The sequence below is a fragment of the Papio anubis genome, chromosome 8 (genome assembly GCF_008728515.1).
Source record: "Papio anubis isolate 15944 chromosome 8, Panubis1.0, whole genome shotgun sequence".
In the NCBI taxonomy this organism is placed as follows: Eukaryota; Metazoa; Chordata; class Mammalia; order Primates; family Cercopithecidae; genus Papio; species Papio anubis.
Window position 1 is genome coordinate 99,805,244 of NC_044983.1, and position 20,140 is coordinate 99,825,383.

At 39.9% G+C, this 20,140-nt stretch overlaps 1 protein-coding gene and 1 long non-coding RNA gene across 6 annotated transcripts in view; one reads left to right on the forward strand and one right to left on the reverse strand.

Annotated features, from left to right (window-relative positions):
- The window catches only part of DPYS (dihydropyrimidinase), an 86,441-nt gene that overhangs the window by 36,456 nt on the left and 29,845 nt on the right, over positions 1-20,140 (reverse strand). For 2 of the 5 annotated variants that reach the window (XR_001905773.2, XR_001905774.3), the window contains exons 5-8: positions 12,266-12,422; positions 10,691-10,832; positions 6,973-7,115; positions 1,763-3,577 (exon numbers count right to left, since the gene is read on the reverse strand). Coding sequence is in view for 2 of the 5 variants with exons in the window: in XM_009213464.3 (XP_009211728.1) it covers positions 6,973-7,115; positions 10,691-10,832; positions 12,266-12,422 (442 nt within the window). In the remaining 3 variants the exon portion in view is untranslated. Of the gene's footprint in view, positions 1-1,762; positions 3,578-5,198; positions 5,255-6,972; positions 7,116-10,690; positions 10,833-12,265; positions 12,423-20,140 lie in introns of all 5 variants that reach the window. The other 3 variants (XM_009213464.3, XM_009213465.3, XR_001905775.2) reach the window with 2 other exon arrangements.
- LOC103887028 lies at positions 11,348-12,261 on the forward strand. The gene is made up of 2 exons (XR_650943.2): positions 11,348-11,430; positions 12,126-12,261. It is a non-coding gene; the product is annotated as an uncharacterized LOC103887028 (long non-coding RNA).

Sequence of the window (20,140 nt, forward strand, 5' to 3'; positions counted from 1 at the left end):
AAGGGCACCATCATAAGCTGCAAGCCATTACTCTTCACTGAATATAAAGTTAAATTCATTTATCTCCATCTTCAATGAGAAAGGGAAGGAAATTAAGCAGGAAAGATGGCACAATGCCTTCAAGAATGGTGTATTCAAGGTCAAAGCCTGCCATAATTGAGTTAAAAAATAATAAATGAAAACATGTCTGCTCTGCAGAATACGGTCCAGCTAGAAGTCTTCATTAAATGTTCCAGTACACACAATGTGTTAGCTGTGTGTTTGTGTGCTTGAGATTCTGTGAGATACCCTGTAGCTCATAAATACTGAAAAGGGACAGTTACCATAGTAACTAAGTGCTATTTAATGAATACTAAAGAACTGAAGCTCCGAGGATAGTTTTAAATTGCCAGAACATGAGTTACTGCTGCAGCTATGGGCTTGCAAGTAACTGACATGCCACTCTCTCTAATAAGATTTTTAACAAGTTGGCCAATTTGCCTGATCTCCGTCTTGACCACATGACACCACAAGATTCTGTTTTAACATCACAAAGCATGTTCCTGATTTCTTCCCCTGACTCCAGGTATCAAGATCTTCTACAGAAATGGGTCAAACATTCAGAAACTGAAAATGTCCTTAAATTTGAAGCTTTGACCCAAGTAGTGAAGCAGTAGGACACATACTTCCATCATAAGCAATAGACACCAGCTCAATGAGCCGTCAAGCTGAATACAGCAGGCTCTTTTATTTCCGAAAAAGGTGAATGCTCCCTTTACACTAAATGCAGTTTGTTCTTTATTGTGCAATGACACAGAAGAGCTATTGCAGTTGATTTTTGCAGGAACTTTTTACAGGCTAGTGACGTCTTAGGTAATCTTTCATCAGGATGTCCAAACCTTCCCTACTACGCCCACTCCCAATTCTCTCTTGCCATCCATCACCATATGTCAAATTCCTCACCTTGGAATCATCTCGCTTTTTACAGATTTAAAAGGAAAAAATAAGCATGGCTGCCCTGCTTTTCTTTCCACTGGTCTCCCCTGGTAACTCTAACGTGGTCCATTTTTAAGGCTACAGATTGTGTGGCAAGCACACTTACGTCTACATGCCATTAATAAGTAACAAGAATTTTAAAAACGAAAACATCTGTGTACCATGAAGCCAAAAATCATTAGCAAATGCATCCGTTCTCCAGGGGCTGGCTTGTTCTTGCATAACCAGCAGCTCGAATGGCCTGGTTGGAGCCAGCCGAGCTCAGTGTGGGCTGTGGGCGCCCCCTTCAGCATCTAGGGTACAATGCATGTTGCTTTCCTGTTAGATACTAACGAGTCAGCTGGGCAGTTATTTTTGCTAAAACCGTTTGAGGAAATTTTGTAGGAAAATTTGGGCCAATATCTAATGCTGTGGTGAGACAAAAAGCCTGCACATTACCAGCCTGCATTTAATGTTAAAATCAGGCAGGTAAAATTTAAAAGGGAGGCCTTTATTACAAGAAGAAAAAAAAAACCCTATAGATATATTCATTTATTCATTTGATTAAATAACACTTCTCTACAAGGTGAACTCTATTTAAAATTGCCTCTGTCTGTGATAAACACAATTGAAAGTGGAGACAGCCACAACCTCTTCACCTTCTCATTTCCTTCTACAGCCTGAACCTGTTCTCTCTGTGGTGCAATCCCCAGCCTTAACTGCTTCCTCCTGAAACCCCCTATCAATGCCTTGGTTTATCTCACCTCCATGTTTAGTCTTGAGTCACAGAGCCACGTTATCTACTCACCTCTCTCGTACGATTTCATGTCGATGACTGCTCTAACTCCACAAGGATCTTTCTTCTTGGAACTTCTAAGGCATCTTGTTTCTGCCTCTCGTGTGATATTCTTAACCCATCCCTTCTTAGGCTGAGAATATTTGACTTTACATCTCCTCTCCTCTCCTAGACTGTCAGCTTCTTAAAGGCAGGGCGTGGCTGTTGTATAAGCTTGACCCTCAGCCTGCAGCTTGCCGAGGTGCTCCTGTGCAGAGGGAATTTGTGAATGAAGGAGCACACAAAGGTAACTCTTTTGACTTCATTTCTTCTAAGAGCTCTGCTTAACAAACTCATTGCTCCCAACCTAAACTATGAAGGGGCACTTAAAGAAAATAAGACCAGTGAGACAGTTCTTCCTCCTCTCCTTGGTAATAAATCTTTTCTACTTAAATTCATCTTTATCTATTCATTCTTTCAACACAGTCATGTATTGATCACATGCAGTAAGTAAAAAGCATGAAATGGGAAGATGCTATTCTTACTTTTCCTCTCACCATAGCTGGTGCTGAATAAAATCTTTCTAATTTTCATTTATGCTATTTCTTAGTCCTGCCAATCTTCCATGCAGTGTGGAAGACTGCATCCTTCTCATTCACCTGTTCAACATTTATTGTGCTTCTTCTCTATGCTGAACCAAGCTAGGCCTACGTCATATAGGATCATTTAAACAAAAATCGAGAGCGTAACTCCTCACTCCTTAAGTATGGACTGTACATGGTAACTTCCTTCCAGAAAATACAACATGGAAAGGGGTGGGGGAAACAGCTGTATGGTGGAGAAACCTGGAAAATACCACCTCAGCCAGTTCCTCCAGGTAAACACCAGTAGTGGTAAGTTGTGCTCACAGTATGTCTTTTGATATGATGTGATGACAATGGTTCTTTACTTCTGTGATCTTCCTCCCCCAAACCCACAACCAGAGGCTTATAATGAGAAAAACATCAGGAAAATTACAACAGAGGCCATTCTACAAAATACCTGATCGATAGTCCTCAAAACTGTCAAGGTCATCAAAAACAAAGTCAGAGAAATTGTCACAAGTCAGGGGAGCCTAAGGACACAGGACCACTAAATGCAATATTGGATCCCGGAAGGGGAAAAAGGCAAAAACTAAGGAAATATGATAAAGTATGGATTCCAGTTAATAATAACATATCAGTATTGGTTCATTAATTGTGACAAGTGTACCATACTAATGTAAGATAATAATAGTGGCAACCAGTATGGGGTCCATAGGAACTGTCTTGTACTATCTTTGCAACTTTTCTGTAAATCTAAAATATTCTAAAATAAAACATTTATTTTAAAAAATGGAACTAGACCTCAAGAATATTAATGAGAAAGAAAAGGAAGACAGATTGTGGTACAGGATTGTAAGTGGGTTTGCGGGATTCAGTAGAACTGAGGCTGCAAGGTGAGAAGAGGCAGACGGTGACGATGGTAGGGGTAGTGTCTAAGGACAGTGGAAAGCTATGGATGATTCATGGACAGTTAGAAAAGTCTAAAAATATTATTGCACTTCAGAAAGGTCCTAGTTGAGGTCATCAGCATAAATTTTGGTCGGGAACAGCCAGCCCAGATGAGCAACTTTCTCATAACAACCAGGCCAAGAATAGAGAAAGCTGGTGCTATGATCGACCCAGATAAGGGCTCAGCAGTTTCTGCAACAATCTCTCTCCCTTAACGTGAACGACAACAAACGTGTTTTCTCCTTGAATTCTTCCAGATTCATTATTCTACGAAGCCTCCTCTTCAACAGCCCCCTTCTCTCCTTTTTCCCACATTCTGCAATTGAAAAAAAATGAATAATGATAGTGCAAAACTATTCTGATGATGGTTTAGAGGAAAATGTTAAATTAAAGGATTAAAGAAGCAAGATATAGAATAAGTCAAATATGTCACAGAAATCCAAAGGAGGCTCAATCAATTCCATATACCCTGAGATTTTTCCGCTTTTCAAAAAAACAATACAACAAGAAAAGAAAAACAAAAAGGTCACCAGCTTTTTAAAAGGATCTGGAGTCAGAGAAATAGAACCCCATGGTTCATCTGCCTTCCGATCACCACAGGCAAAATAGCTGAGAACACCTAAAAATGAAAATGTCCTGCAAAGAATGAAACTAGTCAAACTAGAGAAATAGAAAATAACCGTAATAATACATATCTTGTCTTTGTGTAACACGTTCTTAGTTGACAAAGCATTTTCACATGTATCTCATGTGATTCTAACCAAAACTTTATGAGGTAGGCATAACAATTCTCAATGATCCCATTTTACACATGAGGGAGTGGATTTTCAGAGACTTTAAATGGCCTTTGATGGGTCTGGGATCAGAACCTACACATTAGGCTCTGGGGCTATGCTGGTTTTCCTTATGTCTGGCACCGAGGTGTACACAATCAGCACACACAGATAAAGAAGCTTCATGCTAGTAAGATAATGCAGAATATGTATCTTTCTCCCAAAAGACACATCTACAAAAACGTTAATATTTAATTTTGTTATCATTATCATGATAAATATATTTGATCATTAATGCGATAAATAATGTCCTTCATAAAGTGAAGGATGGAAATCATAAAAAAAATGTGAAAGAACTTACAAGAGAAAGCGATGGAAAGAAATGTAAAAACATAGGAGCTTTTTAGTTTGACCTTAAGTTAGTTATTCTTAGACTAGAAATGAGGGAAATTAAGCAGGTAATATATATAGACCTTTAAAAAAAATCTACACATCTGGATCATTATGTGCTATTCTGAAACAACTGAATAGGAAAAGAAGGGTAAGACAATGTTATAGAAATCAGTAGCAAAACTTGTGAGAAAGCGGTCTAAATTTATATAGTCTAAAAACATGACTCAAAGAGACATAATCGCAGCCTATAAATATCCTCCAAGCAGCAATAGGTGGTAAATAAAGTGAATTATTCACAACCTTGGGTTCAGGTCATCTCTCTTTGTCCAGTTGTCTAGGGAAGACAGTGCTCTACCCCTGAGCTGGTGTCATCCCTAGAAATTAAAACGGCAGATGAGGGCTCGCCAGGCTGGGCCCTGTTGGAGATACTCAGGTGGAGGATTCAAAAGAAGAAGCACATCGAATGGCCTCCTGAGATTCTCCATATTATTAAGAATTAGAGTGGAGAGTCTCACCACATAATAAAGTGTTTTCATTTTTTCCCTCACCTTTGATAAAGAATGACAGAGAATGAAATCAAATCCAAAAATGCTTTTAGTTATTGGCCCACCTGACTGGAAGACAAAATGGAATATGAAAAATCAAGAACATTATAAAGTGCTCTGCTTTGCTATCAGCAGACAACATGGTACTGAATCTCATGAAAAATCACCCAAGTTTATGAAGTCGAAGTCACTAGGTCAGGGTTCTCATAGCAAACCTGTCACTTACGCTGTTGCACAGCTCCAGTTTTCTCATTGTCATAAGGTCATCAGTAGCTGTCTCTCCTGGTAAAATCACATTTAAGACACCAAAACATTTAAAAAACCCACTGAGAGCTGTGACATACAGATTATTACTGATGATTAACATTAGTATGATGTTCCCTGATGTTATGCTTCAAAAACATCATTTTCCACAAATATTTCTTTCACAGAATAGTTTTCTCCCTTTTGAAAATTTCTAGGTTTTCAGATTAAAGCTCACGATCTCCTTAAGCCACAAGTTATTTCAAAAGGTCTGCCTGAGCCCAGCCCTTGAAGCAGCCTAAATGGTTTGAATTACAGCCAAGATGGCCCTGGGCAGGCCCCTGCTGGGTGTACAGCAGCTCTCTGTAGAGTGATACTTTAAATATCAAGAGTTCTCTAAACACAGCATGCTCATTTCAGCCACAGAGCAATCAAAATCCAAGCAATTTTTTTTCCATTGCCTTTCCAAGCACAATTTTTCTAGCCTTGTAGAGAAGCTGCCTACATTTGGTTTTGCTTGTCTTCATTTTGCATGTAACTATTTTGTATGCAACCAGATATTTAGTCCTTAAATGGGCAATAGTTCCTTATTAACATAAGAAAGACCTTGAACCGTGTCTTGTTGTTATCTTAAGATATTTATGTAAATAAGATGTGTATACCACCCTTTAGAGCATTGCATGGATCTTAACCAGCGATGAGGTGATATGCTGAAGTGTTTAACTGAAGGCTGCTTGCTTGCTATGACTACGGCCTGCCAGCCATGTGAACTGGTCCCTGAGTGCGAAAAGTGGGTGCCCAGAGAGTGTCAAGTGGAAAAAAAACAAGGATTTTCTGTAGGAATATCTGCGGCTTGTTTTCAGGCTTACAGTGATGGTACCTTAGTGCTTCAAATGATCATTGTTTTCCCAAAGGTAACCCAGGAGCACTTCAATTGAAGCTGGGCCTTTGTGACAATATTAGCCCAAGAAACTGTAGACTTTTTTTTCTTACTACAATAAAAACCCTAATAGACTTTGAATAAATGCCCGTACAAGGAGGCAGAAGTCCATGCGAGCGCACATACATACAGACTATTAAAGCATTTAATGGGATTTTCTCCACTACAACTGCAAAGTACATGAAAAACACAAATTAGGCTGCAGGTGTTGCCTGTGCTAATGTCCTATAAGGAGACAATAACAGAGCTCCAGCCTCTATTGACTGCTTTCCTGAGTTGGTGGAATTTGCCAGACCTGCAATATTAACATAGAATTATGGAAATTGGAAACAAAAAGCTGGAATCTACTAGGAATGACAGGCTGAAGATGAACTCAACTGGAAAATTTGGCTAACTGAAAGTGACATCCTTTGTGCTGGAATTTTTCTATCTGAAAGCTTTAAAAAGGCTGTAATTATTTTGAGTTTTCAATTCAACCCTTTTCAAACTAAGCCTTTTATTTCCTTCGTCACTCTGTACCTTTCTTCCATGTGAACTCGGGCATTTGCCAGGCACTGAAATGGTAAATTCATATTGGTTTTATATACAGATCCATTGTCAGAGAATGCAACACAATTTCTGCATCCTCTATGCCAAGAAAAACAAAGGAATATTTGCACATCAAAACCTTTATCTTGTGTACAGGCTCAAAGTACCTGAGCACAGCTAAAGAAGTCATCTAAGGAGAAATGGCTGATTAATGCCAAAGCATTATTTCTTTGCAGGTTAGTGCATTTTCTCCATGATGAAGCCAAGGAATACAAGAACTTAGACTTACCTTGTGGCTTTTGGGTCCCAAATAACAATGTCAGCATCTGATCCTACAGCTATTCTTCCTTTTCTTGGATAGAGGTTAAAGATTTTGGCTGCATTTGTGCTGGTAACTGCCACAAATCTGTTTTCATCCATTTTACCACTGTGCTGTAAAGCAATTCAAAGAATCATTCTAATGATCAAATACTAAAAAGTATCCTATCAATAAAATGACAAGACATGCATCTCTTAAACAAACAGAACTACACCTAATTTCTTATATCGTGGAGCATCTGAGGATGCTGATAAGTATTAAACAGTCATAATGCTAATGATGGAGACGATGGGGTAACATATGGAAGCCTGAAGATGACTTTTCAAAAACCCCATTAATTAGCATTCACACTAATTCTTCCCATTCATCCTAGAATCACAAAAATTGGTATAGGTGACAGCTAGATTTTGGTAATGGTATTTTCGATTCTTATTTAAAGTTTGACAATACCACATTTATGATCTGGCTTATTTATTACAGACCTAAGATTTATGAGATAATCATGTAGACATTAGATAGAATATTATAGAGTGAGAATAGGTGATAATTTTTTTTTTTTTTTGGAGACGGAATTTCACTGTCATTGCCCAGGCTGGAGTGCAATGGTGCGATCTTGGCTCACTGCAACCTCCATCTCCCAGGTTCAAGTGATTCTCCTGCCTCAGCCTCCCAAGTAGCTGGGATTACAGGCATGCACCACCACACATGGCTAATTTTTTGTATTTAGTAGAGATGGGTTTCACCATGTTGGCCAGGCTGGTCTCCAACTCCTGACCACAGGTGATCCACCCTCCTTGGCCTCCCAAAGTGTTGGGATTACAGGCGTGAGCCACTGCACCTGGCTGACAACATTTTTAAATCAGTTGGCAATGCTTTTATTATTTTTTAAAGAATATTATAGAGTGAGGATAGGGGCCAACACTTCTGAATCAGGTGACAATCCTTTTTTTTTTTCATTTTTTGTTTTGAGACATGGTCTCACTCTGTTGCCCAGGCTGGAATGCAGTGGCGTGATCATGGCTCACTGCAGCTTTAACCTCCCTTGGCTTAGGTGATCCTCCCCCTTCTGCCTCCCAAGCATTAGGTTGGTGCAAAAGTAATCACAGTTTTGCCATCACTTTTAATGGCAAAAACTGCAATTACTTTTGCACCAACCTAATAGCTGGGACTACATGGTATGGTATGCCTCACTATGCCTGGCTAATTTTTTGTAGAGATGGGGTTTCACCATGTTGCCCAGGCTGATCTGGAACTGTAATCCTAACACTTCAGGAGGCCGAGGCAACCCACCTGCCTTAGCCTCCCCAAAGTGTTAGGATTACAGGCATAAGCCACCACACCCAGATGCAATCCTTTTGAAAAGATAAAAAAATCAACTCAAGAGGTTCAATTTTATGCAATTGAAGTTTTGCATGAACCAACAATTATGGATAGTCTATTGCAAGAGATTTTAATATGGACAGAATTCAGAGGGATGTGGCTCCTCTAAAATAAAATTTAAAAGTGTTAGGGGTTTATCCCTATTTACATGGTAAGAGGGTACTTAAGGTTTATTTAATTACCAAAGAGTGCTTGCCTTAAAAATCACTAAGAACCATGCCCTGAAAGTAATATTTCCATAAGTAAACCATACTAATGTTTCATAAAATGACATGGTTTTCTATATATTATGAAGAACTATTCAGTCACTGTAAAGCCATTTATATACCAGGGAACTATATGGATGATGAAAACCTGCTATAATAAAGATATTCATTGTAATAACAGAAGTTCAAGTGGAGAGAAGTCGTCGGGGATGGTTAGAGTTGGGGTGGAGGAAGAGGGGGTAAGGAAAATAATCAGCAGAAGATGGGGCTATAGAGATGCTTTGAAGATCTAATTGTAAGTTAATGATTCGACTATCATCCACTAAGTAATGGAGACAAGTAAAGGGTTTTTAAGAGAACAATAGCACAAACAGAACTTTATTTTTGAATGAGAACTCCCATTCGAAACCTATCCTCCCTCTATAATACTGTAAAAATAATAATAAAAGCATTGTCAGCTGTTCTCAGTACAGAACAAGAGTTCTTGTACTGGAGTAAAGAATACATTGTAGCAAGTGAGACCCTAGAGATGGGGACCAGCTGTGAGATTACTGCAAAGGTCCAAACAAAATATGAGCCTCCAACTAGAATGGCAGCAATGAAGAAAGAAATAAGGAGACACTTTGGAAATAAAATTGACAAGACTTGGTGAATAATTCATTAGAGTTAGAAGTAGGTGGTATGTGTAGGGTAAAGGCAATTGAAGAGGATTCTGAAGTGTGAGATGTAATTAATGTGTCATTCAAGGGAGGCATCCTAGGAGATGGGTGAGAAGGGCATGACACTGGGGACCAGAAATCTAACCAGGCAAGTCCCCTCTGCTGGTCTTCACAGCTCCACATGTCAACTGGCTGGCCAAGTTAACACACAGACATTTAGTTATGTGATTCTTCTCCATCCTTAGGGAGAAATTTTCTAGTCATAAGCATTTACATTTTGTTTCCAGACTTTAAATTATTACTTTTGTGACTTCATACAGCAATTTAAAAATATGATATCCAAGGGTCCTTTAAGAAGTGACATCAGGCTGGACATGGTGGCTCATGCCTGTCAATCCCAACACTTTGGGAGGCCGAGGCGGGTGGATCACTTAAGGTCAGGAATTTGAAACCAGCCTGGCCAACATGGTGAAACCCCCTCTCTATTAAACATACAAAAATTTGCTGGTCATGGTGGCGCACATCTGTAATCCCAGCTACTTGGGAGGCTGAGGCAGGAGAATCACTTGAACCTGGGAGTCAGAGGTTACAGTGAGCTGAGAACACACCACTGCACTCCAGCCTGGCAACAGAGTGAGACGCCGTCAAAAAACAAAAAAAAAAAAAAAAAAAAAACAACTGACATCGACAAAGATTTCATGACAAGGAGGTATAAGCATAATGAATACCTTTCGTGTATTTTCGTGTGTGTGTGTGTGTGATGGAATCTCACTCACTCTGTTGCCCCAGGTTGAAGTGCAATGGTGCCATCTTGACTCACCACAACCTCTGCCTCACGAATTCAAGCGATTCTCCTGTCTCAGCCTCCTGAGTAGCTGGGATTACAGGCTCGTGCCACCATGCCCAGCTAACTTTCGTATTTTTAGTAGAGACAGGGTTTCACCGTGTTAGCAGGTTGGTCTTGAACTCCTGACCTCAAGTGATCCACCCGCCTTGGCCTACCAAAGTGCTGGGATTAAAGGTGTGAGCCACCGCACCCAACCCCTTTGTGTATTTTTTATCATTTCAAGTATTTGTGCCAATGACACATGAGGCATTGGAATTCAAGAGCATGAGAAATCAAGCAGAAGGGCTATGCCTTTTCAGAGAATTCAAGAATAACCCTCTTTGTATGCAATCTTAATTCATCTCCTAATGTCTCTGCAAAATGGTGCGATGCATCCTCTAAACTAAAATAAACTATGCAGAGAAGATTATTTCTTTGCTGATGCTATACTGAGGGATGGAATGGTGGCGGAGGTGATAGTACTGCATTCCTCGTATCCTCCCTAGTAAAAACAATCAAAAAGTTTGTTTATGAAAATTTGTGCCACTCTGGTCCTCAAATGGGCAGGATCCTGGCTGAAGAACTAGGCAAAGCAAGGCTGGAACGTTTGAACCCACCACGCCTTTTTCCCATATTACTGACATCCGATCTTCAACACCATTCACCCCATTGGGGATCTTGGTAAAATCATCCTTCCCAAGAGCTTTCTGGCAGGTGTTGAAAGTGCAGTTATCAGTCCCTGTTGTGGTTAGATCATCACTGTAAAAGAAAAAAACACGAGAGTGATGGGGTGAGTATACAGAACACGTTAGGAGGAAACTGCCATAACCTTTACTCATCTCCTGGCTCCCTTCTCAATTGAAGTCAGAAAAATGCAATGGAGAATGAACAGTTTTTTCAAGAACATATTTCATCCGTCTCCTGTCTCTATTCTAGGAAGCACCTTCAGACGACGCACTGATAGGAAGCGTGGTGCAAGACAGGTTAGGAAACCTGGCTTCTAAGCTCAGCTCCGTCACTTACTAGCTCTGTGATATGAGCTTGTCCGAGACTCTGTTTCTCATCTAGAAATGAATAGTTATATGTACTTGATGAAGATAACTTCAGAATCACCAGCAAATATGTAAGAGAAAACTCCTTGTGAGCAGAATACTCCACAAAGACATCACCATGGTGATCCTCATGAATGGAGGGCAGGTCCTCCGGGGCAGTCCCGAGCCACACGGCCCACTGGAATGAACAGAGGGTGAGATTGGCTGAGGATGCTGATATTACCAGGGACAGGAATCCTGCTTTGACTCGTGAGTAATCTTGCGGATGTTGAATCATGAAGGAGGAAGGAAGCTGTAAAGAACAGGTAAGTAAACTCTTGTAAGGTCTGTCATGAAAAACTCTTAGCTTGAGACTGAGTATCTGTGAATAGGGAGTGTCGGGATGTCCATGAAGGGTAGAATTTTCTTTTTTCTTTTCTTTTTTTCTTTTTTTTGAGACAGAGTCTTGCTGTGTCACCCAGGTTGGAGTGCAATGGCACTATCTCTGCTCACTGCAACCTCTGCCTCCTGGGTTCAAGTGATTCTCATGCCTCAGCCTCCCAAGTAACTGGGATTACAGTCATGAGCCACCATGCCTGGCCAATTTTTGTATTTTTAGTAGAGATGGGGATTTGCCATGTTCACCAGGCTGATCTCAAACTCCTGACCTCATGTGATCCGCCCATTTCAGCCTCCCAAAGTGCTGGGATTACAGGCATGAGCCACTGCATCTGGCCCAAGAATAGTAGAATTTTCAAGAAAAATGATCATACCTTCTCAGAAAGTAACAGGGTCACCTACACAACAACCTAGTTCCCAGATTATATCAGCACAGAAAAAAATTCAACAATATTCTGATAAAAAGTAAAGCGTAATGAAGAGCCCTGGGTTTAGGCAACAAGAGATGAAAAAAGTCAGAAAAGAGTAAAGTTTCAGTGAAAGTGATCTGATTTCTGTGAGTCTAGGAAAGGCTTTAGCAACATATCATAGCATAACTAAGTCGATGTTTTTTGTTCTGCAGGTGAGGGTACCCAGGGCCTGTCAGGTCAAGTAGAAGAGAATACTGGGAGGTTAATGGAAGGTCCAGATGGGAGGACGAGCTCCCCTCCACCCAAACCTTCTTTTGGCAATACACTTTCCAGTCATCTGCAAAATGATTACTTAGCCAGTAGATTCATAAGGAAGTCGGGTGTTGAGGGGTCTGGTCGCAAAGGTGGACCCATGACATGGTGGGCGGCATGGTGCCATTCTTTATTCCAGTAGTGTGTGCCATCTGTGCCAAGACTGGCCGCTATGGGTTCGCCATAGACCACCTTCCCTGGAAAGATTAAAAGAAGCATTCATCACTTTAATTTATTCTTAAGAGGACCATATGACAAACACATAAATATTAATCTTTTCTGCCCTAGCAGAGGGTAATAGCTACAGTTTAGCAGAATCCCAAACTATAATTTACTTTTGTGGACAGGATTTAAAAATCCATGATGAACATAAATATGAATGAGAAACAAACCTCTGTAAGTGTAAGCTATTCATATTTTAGATCCATTTTTACGGCCATATAACTTAGCAAAAGCTGGCCGGTACAAGAGCCGTTCTAATGAAACCTTCTCCAAAACCCTACCAGATAAATGCTATTGTTATCTCCATCAAAGGATGAGAATAAAGCTATGGAGTAATAACTTCTCCACTCCATATGTACACTCCACTTACATACACTCCATGTGGTGTGGAGATGGTAGAATTTGAACCCAGGCATATTGACTCCAGTGGTCCTAACTTTTATGCTTTATTACCCTGATGACAGATAATTATTAGTTAGGTCATATGGAATTCAACCACAGCATATTTCTGCTGCAAATCAATTGATAATCTTTTCATGCCCTTGAAAAAAAGAACTCTTCAAAAAACTTGTATTAAATGAAAGAACACTCAGATAATAAATTCTTAGCCAGAAATGCATATTTTAAAAATCATGCAAATGAGGCCATCAAAAAAGCATACAATGTTAGAAAAGTTAATAGTGAATTTGAATTTAAAATCAATCAGAATCCTATCTCTGATTAGCATTTGTCAGAATAATAGTTCTGCTGGCATCAACCTGATCATATTCAGGCAATCATTAAGGAGAGTGCACAGTAGAGAGATGCTGGCATACCAAATTAGTTCACTCTGGTTCATTAGATGCTGAGTTTTAGTTAAAATCCTGATATATGACTGAAATTAACAGATTTCCTCAGAGAGTACTGACAGTAGATGGCCACCAGTTGACTGAGTCATATCAAATTGGAACACAGCACCCTATTATTTCATAGATCCTTCTCCAAACTAGCCATCTTCCACTAGCTAGGTTAGGAATTTGGAAAACCATGAAAGCAAGGCTTACTGAAGCCTAAGAACTTCAATTCTTAAGTAACCAATTATCAATAAAAGTTATCTCCCAGGGACTCAGCCATGGCTAAGTTACTTTGCTTCCATGACGTACCCTACTAGATGAATCCCGTCCCCATTTGGATTCTTACTGCCCTATCCCCAGAAAAGGAGAAACACCATTAGCAATTCTTTCTAAATATAGAATAAGCAGCAATCGTTTTCAGTGAATGAAGAGGTGATGTACTATCTACGGGAGAACTGGGAAGATGGACACGATATTTTATTTGCAAATATGAAGAGACCTTCCTATTCCAAGGGAACGTCTTACAGATGCTTGGACAAGGAAAACTCAGAGACTTGATCTGCAATCGCTTTACAAGTTGCTGACTGAGGATTTTCCATGGTGCTTTATCATCGAGGAAAGATCCTTATCACATGTTCTATTCAATCACTTGGCCCATCAAGGTGATATGGGAATATGGTTCCAAAAGTCCTACAATTTTAACAGCACTCAGGAAAAATTAAAAGTGTCAGCATCTACCGGGAGTCTGCCAGGACTGTTTTGAAACCAGATGACAGGTAATTTCCTTGGAAGGGCTTAGCTCCTTTAAAATGTGACAGGCCACTTTAGTATATACAGCAAGCTCTTCGTTAACTGGGCTGTTTTCTACTTTCTCCCCATTTAGTATCTGTTAATATCCAAAATAAAATTTAAAAAGTGAAAATTCCTAACTGCATATTCTCTCTATTTTCTATTTCATTATTCCTAAGGCATTTTCAAAGGACTAAAAAGCATACAAGAACTAAAAAGGGGAAGGAAAACAGGAGGCCTGGATAATCCATAAATTGGATACTCAAACTGGATAATTCAGCATAATTATGGGTTCTGTTAGATTTGGGCTAAAAATAAAATAACAATAAAAATAGCTAACACATGCATACCATTCTATAGTTTGCAAGGCTCCCAAATACAATCTCATTTGACCTTCATAGTTGCCTTCATGCTGGTTTGACAGATGAAGAAATTGATGCTCCATGAGATTAATGTGCCCAGCACACACTGGCACTAAGTGGTACAGCCAGAATTAGAGTCATAGTATTATAATATCATATCATATGCACTATGTTACTAGGAAAAGTGCCATTTTTTTATTTCTTGGGAAAGAGCATGTATTTCTAAATATTTAAGTCAACCACAGGCTATTTATGGATGTGGCTGAGCATTTTTCCAATCTCACTTACTGGTTTCATTTACTACACTTAGTTGGTTGGCAGTGAAGAGTGCTCTATCTGTCTTGAGCCTGGTACTATCCTGATTACATTAACAACTGGAGGGTTTCAACAACTCTTAGGAGATAGGAACATCTTCATCATTAATCTCCTCCCACTGTCTTAGCAAGCTTTACATTAGGTTGTATCTTGTCTACCCATAGATGTTCTCTCCTTAGTTCTCCATTTTTTGGCTCAAACCCAAACAAAGAAAAGCCTCTGCCCTTTATGATGTAACCTCCCACTTAAACGAGTTTCACCATTTGAGAGATATTCAAGATTTCCCAGTAATGAGCAGGTCAAATCAATCCAAACTCTCCACTGACCAGATGACCCATTTATTAGATGACGGTGTTAGAGCAGATGTTAACACCTTGTCTGGATCTGCCAGCAACGCTTCCTATTGAGTCCTGAGATCTGCTAGAGAAGGTTGAAAAATGCAGAGAAAAAGCATAGGCATCCAGGAGCAAAAGCCCTGGCAACTAAATAGGAGGCCAAACATATTTATAGAAATCAGTCTTCCTAGCCAAAAGCATAGAGCCAAACTTTCCTGGACTTTATTTTGATTCCAAACATTACATTTACAAAGGAAGAAAAGAATTGAGAAGGAAAACACGTAGAAGCAGCTTGGTAGAATGGATCATACAAATTTAGGTTCAAATCCTGCTTTTGCTACTTTTTAGCTAGTGACATTGTACGAGGTAAGTCATTGCTCTTAGTCTGTTTTTCTCATCTGTGAAATGGGATCACAATGTCCCTTTAGTGTGGCAATTTTGTGAAAGTCAAATAAATTAATGTTTATGAAAGTACCCAGAATCTTCCTGGGACCCTGGAGACATTCCATGTTATGGGCTGAATTGTGTCCTCTGTACAAATCCACATGTTGAAGTCCTAACCCCTGGTACCTCAGAATGTAACTGTATTTGGAAAAAGGATCTTTATGGAGGTAGTAAATTTAAAGTGAGGTCATTAGGGTGGGCCCTAATTCAATAAGACTGTGGTTCTTATCTGAAGAGGAAATTTGGACACATATAGGGGAAGGTAACGTGAAGACACAGGAAGAAGGTGGCCATCCACAAGCCAAGGAGAAAAGCCTGGAATACATCCTTCCTCCACAGCTCTCAGAAGGAGCCAACCCTGCTCAACCCTGTTGTCACCTTGGTTTTGGACTTCAAAACTCCAGAACTGTGAGAAAATAAATTCCTGTTGTTTAAGCAGCCCAGTCTGTAACACTTTGTTACAGCAGCCGTAGAAAACTCATACACTCCACAAATGTTAGTTTCCTGATAGCCACACAATTCTATTTTTTTAATGGCCAGCTTTTAACTGCTATGCAATTTGATGTAATGTAAGTCATCTTGTTCTAAATTTAAGGGACAATGGAGTGTTCTGATGTTCATACGCAAGAAAGAAGAAAGGCAGCCTGGCCAACATGGTGAAACCCTATCTCTACTAAAAATACAAAAAATTATCCAGGTATGGTGGTGCACACCTATAGCCCCAGCTACTTGGGAGGCTGAGGCATGAGAATCACTTGAACCCAAAAGGTAGAGGTTGCAGTAAGCCAAGGTCATGCCACTGAACTCCAGCCTGGGCAACAGAGTGAGACTCTTTTTCCAAAAAAAAAAAAAAGAGAAGAAAGGAAACTTGAGACTGAAAATCACCTTGACCCAGTGGCACATTGATTCTGCCTGCAGCACTAGTGCCTAAACATCAGTTCATTGCATGCAAGTAAATGAAACTTGGTGTATTCTTGTTCAACACTGCCAAGCAGCACTCAGCGTGACAACTTGGGAAGAGAGGGGCCACTGTGTGGATTTTTCTCCCCATCTTTTAAAACACAAGAGGAATATATGGGAGTTTACATAAAGAGTTTACATAAAATGGAAAATAGGAATACCAAAGCCTCTGTTGACAAAAAGAGTCAAACTCTGTAAAATACTTGAAGAGATTTATTCTAAGGCAAATTTGAGTAACCAATGGCCTATGACACAGCCCTCAGGAGATCCTGAGAACATGTGCCCAAGGTGGCTGGGACACAGTCTAGTTTTATACATTTTAAGGAGACATGAGACATCAATCAAATACATGTAAGCATACATTGCTCTGGTCCAGAAAGGCAGGACAGCTCAAAGTGGGGGCTTCCTGGTTATAGGTAGATGTAAAAATTTTCTGATTGTCAATTGGTTGAAAAAGTTATTATCAATAGAAAGAAATGTTTGGATTATGATAAGGGGCTGTGGAGACCAAAGTTTTATCATGCAGATGAAGCCTCCAGGTAGCAGGCTTCAGAGAGAACAGATTGTAAATGGTTTTTATTAGACTTAAGGTCTGTGTTGATGTTAAATGCTGATCAGCTTTTCCTGAATTCCAAAAGGGAGGAGGACATAATGAGGCATGTCCAACCCTCCCTTCCCAGCATGGCCTGAACCAGTTTTTCAGGTTAACTTTGAAACACCCTGACTGAGAGGAGAGGTCCATTCAGATGGTTAACGGGTCTTAGAATTTTATTTTTGGTTTACACCTCTCTGCAAGAGAACTTTTTATTTTACAAAGACACGCCTATTAAGTAAAACTTTCTATTATAAGCAAAAATAAAGCCAAACGAAATCAAATCAAATAAACAACAATCAAATATACAAACACATTAAACAACCACAATCTAGCCCAGTTTACTGTGAGCTGCTTGAGATCTGAAATTGTCTTAATCATCTTAGCAAAGCTAATGCCTAGAGCACAGTACCTAGCATGCACTTGGCATCCAAGAACTTTGTTGTTTATGAAAAACATAAAGAAAATATTTGTTCAGTTCAAATGAGCATCATATTTTTACCCTAAATACAGGAACATGGATATAAAATAGAAGTAAACTTTATTAAGACAAGCTAAAACAAGTTTAACTGTAAACCAAAACAACAGCAAATCAGTGCATTGACAATTTCAGTCATAAATGGGAAACAAATAATGCCAGATACATAGCAAGTGGGGCATCAAGTTAAATTGCTGTGAGAAATTGCCACCATTCTAAACAAATCACAGAAAGGTAGTGAATTCATGAGCCTACAGGTTCTACTGGGAAGTACGAAGGTGAACTGAACAAAGTATTTCCTAAAAAGCCATTAATGATCCCATATGCCAATACTGTGGCAGAATAAGAACATGTATAGCTACTCAGACCAAAATTTAAAAAGGGTCTCTGAAGCCAATGACACACATTGACACATACATTCTTCGGACAAAAACTAGACTGTAGTGGGTGATAGAAGTCAGAGACTGGCAGACTGGACTGTCCACATGAAACACAATGACAGCTTGTTTGTCCAACTTCACACTTGGGCTATGGAGCAAGGGAGACAAACTCTGCTTCTGGAAGAAAAGGATAATGCTTTAGGGAGAAACACCTGATTCCCTTGCCTCATCTTTGCAAAAGCATCTTCTCACAAGAAGGGTGGATGAGAACTAACCTAGTTCTATTAGGCTGGTGCAAAAGTAACTGTGGTTTTTCCCATTGAAAGTAATGGCAAAAACTGCAATTACTTTTGCACCAGCCTAATAGTTACTTAAGTTGGACAAAAAAAGACTTAACCATGAAATGGGCATTCTTTGCAAACTGTCAAAGGTGACACCACTTTCGATGGCTTGGACTTGAAAGTTTTCTTCTTTCTGTAACTTGCTTTTCACTTTTTATTGCAGAATGCTAAAAGAAAATATCAAGGCATGAGCAAAAAGAAACCTCAGGCTTTGGATGCACTGAACATTCCCCACCTCTTCTTTCCCAGTTCACATAAAAATCCTGGTGAAGACAGACAAAAGGGAAAGAATCCAGAGCTGCACTGGGGTTGAAAGAAGGATCATGGCTGACTAGGGTTTTGGTAGATTTTAGGAATGTGGAAAGCAGATGGGATAGCAATAATTCATAAAGAAAAGTTAGGCGGGGTGACAGCTTGACCTGAAGGAGTAGAAGGAGTCAAGAAGAGCTTTCCTCCTGGAGCAGAAAGGGCAGTGAAGGGGAGGGGAGGAGGAGGTCTGGGTCTCTCAACACTCACCCTCACCTCTGCTGGGAAATGAAGCTTCTTAGGGTGGTGTTGATGCTAGACTGAGGTCCCCACACCTTAAACTGAAGCTGTCCAGTGACTATGTCCCATTTGCATTCACACAGCAAGTTCAGGAAACAGACATGCTTAGTGGAAGAGAAATCCCATGCCCACTCCCACACTGACCAACTGAACTGTCCTGTCCACATATGGACAGCCAAGGATGACCAGACTTTTGAAGAAAACACAAACAGCACATGCACACACAAAAAGGAAGACCAGGAGTTTTAAAAACTGAAAAATTGGCTGGGCACAGTGGCTCACGCCTGTAATCCCAGTACTTTGGGAGGCAGAGGTGGGCAGATCACCTGAGGTCAGGAGTTAAAGACCAGCCTGGCCAACATGGCGAAACCCTGTCTCAACTAAAAATACAAAAATTAGCCGGGCATGGTAGTGGACACCTGTAATCCCAGCTACTCGGGAGGCTGAGGCAGGAGAATCACTTGAACCTGGGAGGAGGAGGTTACAGTGAGCCAAGATCATGCCAGCCTGGGCAACAGAGCAAGACTCCATCTAAAAACAAACAAACAATAACAACAACAACAACAACAAAAACCCTGAAAAATTGAACTAGAAAGAAACAGAGTAACCCAGGAAACAGAAGAGAATTAAAAAAAAAAAATCTTCATTAGTATTCTTAGATTAAGAAGGTAGGCTGGGCCCAATGGTTCATGCCTGTAATCCCAACACTTTGGGAAGCCAAGGCGGAAGAATCACTTGAGCCCAGGAGTTCAAGACCAGCCTGGGTAACATAGTAAGACTATGTCTTTATATAAAAATAAATAAATAAACAAATAAAGTACAAAATTTTTTTCAAAAAGGAAGATCATGCATCTATCGAAAGAAAAACATTAAAAAGAATAAGCAACCATGGAAAAAAAGAACACTTAAAAAACTAGAACGTTTTCTTGGAAATAAAGGTGTGATTACCAAGACACAAGTTTATTAGAAGGGCAGGAAAACAAAAGTATTTCCTAAATTGTAGAGCAAAAATTCAAATATTTTTTTAAAAGGTGAAACTAGTTAAAGGACATGGAGGACTATGATGGAGTCCCAGGAAAAGAAAACAGAGGAAATGAATATGGAGGAAAACACAGAAGAAATTTTCAGAATCAAAGCTCAGTTGTCAGATTGATAAAGGCCTCTGAACATGAAGGTAAATTTTTTAAAGGCCTACTACTAAATATAGCCTTGTCAGAGGTGTTGCAACCAGAGCGACTCCATCTTGAAGAGGGGCTGGGTAACATGAGGCTGAAACCTCCTGGGCTGCAGAACAGGATGCGGTAAAGAAGCTGGCCAA